The sequence below is a fragment of the Lissotriton helveticus genome, chromosome 1_1, assembly GCF_964261635.1.
Source record: "Lissotriton helveticus chromosome 1_1, aLisHel1.1, whole genome shotgun sequence".
Lineage (NCBI taxonomy): Eukaryota > Metazoa > Chordata > Amphibia > Caudata > Salamandridae > Lissotriton > Lissotriton helveticus.
Genome location: NC_136057.1, coordinates 1,882,401,175 through 1,882,411,029, shown reverse-complemented (window position 1 = coordinate 1,882,411,029; position 9,855 = coordinate 1,882,401,175). Strand labels below are relative to the sequence as shown.

Genomic DNA, 9,855 nt, shown 5'->3' with positions numbered 1-9,855 from the left:
AATATGCTGAACGGTAATATAGGACGCTGTATCCGCGCTTTGCAGGGCAGTATGTCCTTTTGGGCTACCCTGCCTCTGTCGGTGGCGGGTCGTATATCTCTTCTGAAAATGGTGGCGTTGCCGAGATTACTATACTACTTCAGGACTCTTCCCATTTGGGTGCCTGGGGCGATCTTTCGGAAGTTGAGGTCGACGATTATATCCTTCCTATGGGGAAAGGGCAGGCGCAGAATTGCGTTAGCTATGCTGATCCGACCTAAGGACGAGGGAGGCCTAGCAGTCCCAGATTTCGAGCTCTATTATCTGGCCGCCCAACTGCAGTCCCTTACGCAGGAAATTACGAGAATTTACCGCGGGCCAGAACAGGAGAGGGACAACGGTACCCCTCGTCATGTGCTGGCTTACATTGCCCTGCAGCAAAAGTTAGTACTCAGAGATCTGTCCCAGGAAGAACGGACATTCCGGTTATGCTGGAATCGCTCGCAAAAACGAGCGGGAATCCGGCACCCGTATGCGCCCGAACTCCCACTGGGCATGGTGACGGCACTCCCGCACGGCGGAGACTGGTCGAGACTACAGATATGGGAGGAAGCAGGATTGCAGATGGTAGGGGATTTATACGAAGACGGTGTGTTAACCCCGTATCAGACTCTGCAGAAGCGCTACGATCTCCCGGGGGGAGATTATTTGCTACATGCGGCGGTGGTGAGAGCTGTTCAGGCACACTGGGGGAAGGGCTGACCGAACCACCAACAACGCTGGTGTGCCAGTATACCATGATGTCGGGGGTACCTTCAAGGCAGTGACGTGCCTCTACTCGAGATTGCTGAGTGAAACCCTGCAGCCTCTGGCGACTCTGAAGGCCGAGTGGGAAACCGACCTACAGACGGAAATCCCTGACACCACGTGGTCCCAACTGGTGCGGAGGGCTAGAAAGAGCACAAGAAATGCGCGTTTCCAACTGATTCACTTCTATGTTCACCACAGGGCTTACCTCACCCTGAGTAAGATCGCGAAATATTTTGGAGTGGAGGACGCGGCGTGCCCCAGATGCAATAAGATAGGAGCGGATCTAATGCATATGTTGAGGGACTGCCCTCACCTACGGGATTATTGGAGGGAGATAGGCAACACGTTAAATGAAGTGACGGATAGGGACCTGCAATATGATAAAGCGGTCAGTATATTACACTGGTTCCCACATACGCCCAAAAATAAAATATTGAGCAAATTCATTGACATGGGCCTACTCTTAGCTAAGAGGGAACTAACCAAGGGATGGAAGTAAAAAACGGGGCCGACGCACCGGAGATGGCTGAACGAATTTGTAAAATGGGCGTCGGGCGAGAGCACGATCAGGTAACAACTGGCCCGTCGCGGACCGAATGAGCGAGCCCAGGAAGCAGCGATGGCTTGGGAGATGTTGGTGCAGGCACTACGTGATAGCTCAATGGAGGAAGAGGAGGAGAGGGAGTGCGAGGAACCCGAGGTCCGAACTGGGTCTGCCATGGTGCCGATACCCTCGCCAGACACACACACCCCATAAACAGTGAGAAGCTTCTGTCCACCACCACATCGACGTGTTTGTTTTTACAGCGCTAGGCGTAGGCGATGACACTTGGGGGGGGGGGTTGGGGGTAGGGAAGTTTATCGGTTCTAAATAGACAAAACTGGCCAACTATGGCTAAGTGGTAGAGGGGAGCTGGGGAAGAAACTTAAAAAAGCAGACAGTGATATGCCTCATATAGTGACCATAAATATTAGACAATGTAAAGATGCACCATGAAAACTGATGACGCCGCCCAGCCTTCGGGATGTGGGCTGAATGGCCGTGTAAAATGCATGTGTGCAGGGATAAGAGTGCGACGGATCTGCACAAACAGATCCCATACTGATTCATGTACTGTGCATTTGGTTCTGCAATAAAAAACGTTTAAAAAAAATCAATTAAATCTCTATTCGTACTATGGAATTTACATGTACTAAAGTGCAAGGGCAAGCCCAGCAAAAAACGTAACCTACAATTTTCTTCTTTATAAAAAAAACATGCCTCGAATCCCCCTCAGGGCCCGAACGAACTCACGCACCAGAGAGCACAGCTTCGATACATTTTACATTTCGACCGGCGCTTTTATATATTGCGCTTTGATGAGAAATATGCCATGTTTTCTATTGTAAACAGGTATCTTGCTGCCTCTTCCTTTCCTCAGTGGCGTGGCGTACAATATTTGTACATAGGCGAAACAAGTTAGCGCTCTAGCTATTTCTCTTCGGTGACGTAGCGCCTCCCATTCGCCGCCCTCATTTCCTCATTATAAGAAGGAGCCCGGCCAACGAGGCGAACCTTCTATCATCACTGCAGTAGGGCAACCAGGAGCCGAAAGTGCCATCTCACGGCCTGCCATCCCCCGCCTCTCCTGCCAAGATGCCTGGTATCCTACTCGGTGAAGTGTTCCCCAACTTCGAGGCGGACACCACCATCGGCAAGATCAAGTTTCATACTTTTCTCGGAGAGTCGTAAGTAGGGAAACATTTAGGAACAACTACATTGCAGGTGCGTGTGGGAGGAACTCGCGCAGCCTATAAGAAGGCTCAGTTTTGTTGGGAGACTTACTTCCGTGTCCTTCAATCAGATTACTTGCTTTGCCCGTGACTTGGCGCACTGTTGAACTTGTGGCATACGTTTAACTCGCAACTGTGAGAGTATCACTTTGTGCTAAACTCAGAGACGTTTTAAGGCAGTAGTAACGATCAAGAAACTCGCGCATTTAGAGGCGAGGTTGAAACTCGTGCTCGGTGAAATGTAGTAGAGCCAGAACTCTACACAAGACTTTACTTGGACTTGTGGTGTGTGCAGAGCAGCACCTGCTAGCGTAAGAATCTGCTGTAAGTCCTCAGTGAGCGCTCTCGCAGCTTCCCCTGTTAAAGGGGAGGGACAGTTCAGAACAAGACGACCAGTGTCCCTCCTTTTGACAATAATACGATCCCTATTTCATTCAAACACACCTTTATGTATGCCTTCTCGGCTCTTATGTTTTTTTTAAAACATTTATTTCTTTTTAATTCTGAGACTTTGGTGGTGTGTTAATACATTTCCCTTTTTGTCAGATTTCAGTGGTATATCTTCCTCTGATGTGATCAGTGTCAAATGTTGTGATGCCGCTTAATGTGATGTCAACGGTATACAAGCTCCATCACACTTGAGTCTTGAAAGCTCTGTGATTATTTAATGAAAACATCCCAATTACGTGTGATTACTAACCACAACTTAAAGAAATTTACACGTGGAGCTGTATCGTAATTGAGAAATTATTCAAGTTTCTCAATGGCCAGCACTAGTCTGTCTAAAAGTGAATGTATATTATAAAATCTAAAAAACCCTGGTTATAATCGGAGGTGCCATTCAGACCATGTTATGTGTGAGATGATACTGAAATTTCCAAGACTTGGTGGTGAAACCAGTTTGGTGTTAAGAACAAATTGGGGGGTTGGTAATTGACTTTTCATCGCTCTAAATGAGACTGTGAATGACTGATTTATTCTTCACAGTTTTGCGTTGACTGTAGCCCAGTCATAGTTTGTTGCCAATATCAAATACATCAAGTCCTTGTAAGTAGAAATAATATAGATCAGTTGAATTGTGCACACTCCTACCAAAATGTTAGTAGGCACTTAAACTGATGTTGCAATTGACAACTCTGCCTTGCTCTCGTATTGAAGGGTCTCCACCTTAGGTGCTTCCAAACTTTTTTCCCAGGAGCCAAAAAGTATGGTCTGTGGTGTGACCAATGGCTGTACTGATGCCAGCCGGGTGAGGAGTGGTGGGTTGGGAAGAGGCGGAGGGAGTAGGTGTAGAGGAAGTAAAGCATTTACATTGTGTTCAGTGAGTCGTGAAGTTATTTTGAGGGTTTCATTTCATACTGTCCTCTGAATTAAGCCTGTAGTGTCATAGATTTGACAATACTCTGTTAAGCTGCATGTGACCCGCTATCCCTCTACCACTACATGTGGTAAGCCTTCTCTGTTTTGCAGTTGCTAGCCTTGAGGCAAATGCAGAGGAATTGCCAATGGAGTTCCCCAAGATGTGTTTTGTTGTATTGTGAGTTATGTGTTGTGGGATGAGGATGAGTCTGGCTGGCAAGTTCTGGATGGCTTGTAGTTTTCCAGTGAGTTGTTTGCTGATACCAGTGTAAGGGTGTTCCCTTAATCAAATTTAATGGCGACTAGGGTGAGCATGACTTTTTTTTGTTTTATTGTTGATTGGGAGCCCTTTGAAGATCGTACTGACTTCAGGAAATAGAAGCAGGGCGCAGTGATGGTGTTGACTTGTGCGGTCATGTCCAGTTTGCTGTCTGATTATTTCAAGTTTGCTTGCGTGGGTTCTGGAAGTGGGTCCAAGTTCATCCTGTCACCAGTTGGAGTCCCCGGGTGAGGTTTTCTTGGCAAAGAGCACTACTAGCGTCTCTTGTCCGTGTTGAGCTTTAGCCAATTGGCTTTCATCCAGTTGGCTACTTCAGTCATGTAGATGGTGAACTTGTTTCTTGCTTTGGGGTCTTGTCTGAAAGGGAGAGTATGACTTGTGTGGCACAGGAGAGAATGTTGATGGGTGCACAGATGACTTTGGCCAGAGGGGTCATGTACACGTTGAAGAGTGGAGCTGAGCGATGAACCATGAGGCACTCCCCAGATTAATTTGCAAGCTTATGGAACTTTGGTATAGGGGCTTGTGCTGCTTCTGATGCAAATGTCTATGAAATGGAGTGGTCCACTTGGGCCATTCAGTTGCTACTGAAGGGTTATTTTCTTTAGCGGCAGCTATTCGCTGCAATGGCTTATACATTTGTAATGTACTTTGCAGGCCTAATATCAACCATTTGCACTGTTTCCATTTACTGCAAGTGCGTTGCCCTGCGACTGGATAAAATACCTCTACATTCGATGACCGATTGTGGGAAAGAGCACAGCTTTAAAACATGAACCAATCACTGCTAATGGATTTTGATGACACTCAGCAATGCTAATCCCTGACTTAAAGGGTAAAGTTCGCCCCAACATATGAATGCGTCTGAGGTCTGCTTTTATTTTCAACTATTCTAGACCCAAATAGCCGATTGGGTGATGTTGGAGGCCAGTGACCGGATTCCTCATGTTCTTGAATGGCTTAAAACAGTTATTAGGGTCTCTCTCCGTTGTTCAGAACGGGATTCAAACCAAAGTCTTTCAGAAAGTCTCCACTTCATGTTTTTCTATGCTTATTTGAAAGCCGGATTGGTGTAGACTTTGAAGTTTCATAGTCCTAGCCTTCAGAGTCTTTGCTATACAGATGCCACTGACTAATCGGAAAACTGGAAATTTCGTAATGAAATGACGTGTGTAATATTCCTGTTGCACCCATTGTAATGTCCATGGATTTGAACGGGGTGGGTGCATTTCGTTCTTCTATGCCCACACCTTTGTTGGCACACCTTTATCAGCTGCAGGCCAAATACTGCGTGTAAAATGGTCAATTTTTGTCTCCACAGCTGTGTTTTATGTACACAGACCTTTTCAGAGATAAGCACGCCTCGCAGGATGGCAGCATGTCCTGTACAATTAGTGCTCTGAGATGATAAAATCCATGCACTATTGTTGGTCATGCTGTGCTTGCTGATTTATTTTAAGGACAATGAAGAACTTTGAGATTACATCTTTTATATTGTTTGCATTTCCCTCTATGGTTGCGGCTTCACTCCATGTTGTCATGGCACTGTTACTATTCAAGTGTAAAAACAAGGTGATGAATGGAATGCTTGAATTAATCGCCACTGGCAGTGAGTGGCTCGAGCTGGATCTCAATTAATCGTATTTCACCCACCATGTCACCTCCATTTGTACTCTGCTATATGCAAATCAGTCTAGACTCTGCTCCAATGGGAACAGTCCAGCAGAAGGGGCCAGGTCCTCCCTAAACCGGAATACAAGCAACCTAGGACTGGTTTTGCCCTGATTGGGGCTATTCAACTAGGTATAGGTTGATTCCAGTGGCACATTGGGCACAGACTCTACGTCTGGGCATACCTGCCACACTTTGGGCATCAACTGCAATAAGGTGCTGGGTGTAAAGCTTGAATTAATCTGACAATCACTTGGTCAGCATCTGAATCCTTGTTTTTCTCCTACCATGCCACCTCAGTTTTGGCTCGGCCATATGCAAATCTGTTTTGACACTGCACCAATGAGAACATTTCAATTCGAACTGCCAAGCCGGGTCCTCCCTGAACCAGAATAAAAGCAACCTGAGACTGGTTTCGCCAGATGTGGGTCCCGTGAGCACTGTGCTGATGCAATCTAGCTATACCTGGGTATGAGCCCTTATTGGGGACGCTGTTCCTAGGTTGCGTGTATTCCAGTTCAGGGAAGACCTGGCTTGGAGGTTTAGGCTGGACTATTTCCATTAGAGCAGGGTGAAGACTGATTTGCATATGGCTAGGTCCAAACTGAGGTGACCTGGTGGAAGAAAAAGGATGGATCGGACGTGGGCCTGAGTGATTGCCAGTGGCTGAGATTAATTCTAGCATTCCCCCAATCACCTTGTTGCTGTTACTGGTTTTAGTCAGTCAGCTGGTTCCCATGGAATAAACTGGATTAATATATAGATGATAAATAATTAATTTTGAAAAGGCAATGACTTGAGTGTCTTGTTGACAAGGAGCAAGATGGCAGTCAAATTTCCCACTCCAAGTTTTGCACACCCCTGCATTACTTGGCAAATGATTTATCACATGGTACTGACTACTGCAGTCCTGGGCACTTGTTTTTCTACATATCGTGCTTCCATAGTGAATGACGGCAACACAGCAACTTTCAGAATGGATAAAGTTGTAGGAAAGTCCAGAATGGAAGGTTTGTTCCTTATATGAAATAAACCAATGACTGGCCTGTTCCAAAAATGGAGTTTGGATTGCAGCAATATCCATATTTCTCTTATCCCCCAGCTTCTTTTTGAGCGATTATAGGCTTTAACCTTTGAACTTCAGATTCTGAGACCCGTAGTCCGTTCATGCAAGACTAAAGTCTGTGTGCATAATCAGAGCTTCAGCAGAAATTGGGATTCCTTTTGTGCAGCTCCTCAGGCGGTTTATGTTGCTCTGGCCGTATGAGGAAGAGGCTTTTAAAAGATAATTAGAAAGTTGAGTTATGTGGATTTCTACTCTCCTCACTTGGTCAATTGTGCAACCGCAGAAGGTTTTTGATGTGCAGCAATGAGTCAGCAAAAAACTTAGTCTATGGAAAAGACCGTGACTTCCTGGCAAAACTTTAGTATTACTTAACTGAGTGTCTTTGTGACAGTTGATGCCACTTCCCGGCCAGACTGCCTTGTAATTGTACATTGGCGATGGAGATTCTGTAGCTGTGGTCCCACCTCATTTTCCGTAAAGTGTTTATTTTTGGTTCATGAATCACACGCAACTTTACTCTTTTTGACTAATCTGCACAACCCATCAAAAATGTGTCCGCCCTCTTCTAATCCTATAAATTAAATGCATTTTTTTTCAGGGGAGGAGTGAAGTAGTGATGGATGTGAAATATACTGGCCAAAACCTAACTGCAAGTTTGGATGAGCAATACAACTCAAACCTTGGACAGACTTTTTGTTTGCTTAAATCAACGAGAGAGAGAGGACTAGAGGACTAGATAAGCTAGACCGTATCCCCTGGGTTATCTATCTATCTATCTATCTATCTATCTATCTATCTATCTATCTATCTATCTATCTATCTATCTATCTATCTATCTATCTATCTATCTATCTATCTATCTATCTATCTATCTATCTATCTATCTATCTATCTATCTATCTATCTATCTATCTATCTATCTATCTATCTATCTATCTATCTATCTATCTATCTATCTATCTATCTATCTATCTATCTATCTATCTATCTATCTATCTATCTATCTATCTATCTATCTATCTATCTATCTATCTATCTATCTATCTATCTATCTATCTATCTATCTATCTATCTATCTATCTATCTATCTATCTATCTATCTATCTATCTATCTATCTATCTATCTATCTATCTATCTATCTATCTATCTATCTATCTATCTATCTATCTATCTATCTATCTATCTATCTATCTATCTATCTATCTATCTATCTATCTATCTATCTATCTATCTATCTATCTATCTATCTATCTATCTATCTATCTATCTATCTATCTATCTATCTATCTATCTATCTATCTATCTATCTATCTATCTATCTATCTATCTATCTATCTATCTATCTATCTATCTATCTATCTATCTATCTATCTATCTATCTATCTATCTATCTATCTATCTATCTATCTATCTATCTATCTATCTATCTATCTATCTATCTATCTATCTATCTATCTATCTATCTATCTATCTATCTATCTATCTATTTTTACCACACCGTATGGTACTCCTGTGCTCTGTCATTCTTGTCCGGACTTTCCGGGTGGTCATGCCAATGTATCTTAGGCCACATCGGCAGGTCATTAAGTACACCAAGTTAGCAGAGTTGCAGTTCATGAACTGTTTTTGTGTCCAGGTTTTTCCTGGTTCCAAGTTCAGTGTTTTTGAAGGTGATGTCAGATGGCACACGCTGCAATTGTTGCAGGGTTGGTGGCCAGTGATCTTAGGCATGCCCCATGTGTTAAGAATGGTGTTGTCAGTGCTGAGTGCAGTTGGGCGGGGCCTGGTGTTCCAATGGCATGGACCCACAATAGCCGATTATAGGTCGCAACACCACCTTATAAGCCAGCATGTTGTGATAAACCAAATACGAAACTAATATGACTCCCATGTACGTCTTGTCTTTGTCCTTTGTGTTATTTGTAGTCAAGCTTGAGGGAATCCCCCTCTAACAGCTATAACGCCTTAGCGTGCGTTTCACTTAGCCAAAAGACCACACAATCACTTACATTTATTATTCTTTTTATTATTTAAACTGCACGTTTTTCACATAAAAACGGTCCTGAGGAAAGCCAGTTTAAAATCCACAAGGCACTGGCTGAAACATGTAGACCACACTAGACGCTGGAGGTCATAATTAGCACTCCATTTTACGTCTACCTGCCTTTTATTTGCTAACAGAGGCCCAGTTCATTAAAATAAATTACCCTCGGGTGCTGGGACCTTCTGTATAGCTTTTAAACTTCACCTTTCTCACCCTACTCACTGCACACTCAGCAACATACCAGCTCCACAGTCACCTGGCGTTGAAGCACACCCGGGGCACATTCGGTGCCACTGTGGTGGGCCCGATGATGAAGCATGCCACTGACTAGGTCGGTGGGTGAGGGCTTTATAAGGAAAACTACGTTCTCCTTATTTTACGTACATACCGGAGTCTCTTACTTCCCTTAATTTAGCTAGTATGTATATATATATATATATATATATATATATATATATATATATATATATATATATATATATATATATATATATACACACACAGACTTTTTGTTTGACATGAATCCTGCATTTTCTTCCTCTCTCTCCCTTTAGGCCCTCCCATTACTTCTCTGTAGTGAGTAGGTGGCTACCAAGGCATGGACACTGCTTCAACGGCATTGTAGCAAATGTTTGCAATTGTGACACTTCGGGTGCTGGTGGCAAAGCTGTCCTCATGCTTCTGTGCATTTTAGTGATGGAGCCAGTAACCTTCCTATCCCTGAACCCCCCCCCCCCTCCTTCCCCCTACTTTGTAGCTGGCAGTGCCTGAGCTTGGCAGCCCCCTGTCTGGCAGTTGTGCATGCTGAAAATCCAGCGATGCTGCCTACAGTGTATAAGTTCCTAGCTATTAGCAGCTTGTCATCTCTTGAT

The 9,855-nt window shown here is 44.0% G+C and overlaps 1 protein-coding gene across 1 annotated transcript in view; it reads left to right on the top strand.

Annotated features, from left to right (window-relative positions):
• Nucleotides 1-2,304: 2,304 nt before the first annotated feature.
• Nucleotides 2,305-9,855, top strand: part of PRDX6 (peroxiredoxin 6) — an 81,236-nt gene continuing 73,685 nt past the window's right edge. The window contains exon 1 of the mRNA XM_078642335.1: nt 2,305-2,517. Within this exon, the coding sequence (XP_078498461.1) occupies nt 2,426-2,517 (92 nt within the window). The 5' untranslated portion in view covers nt 2,305-2,425. The remainder of the gene's footprint in view (nt 2,518-9,855) is intronic.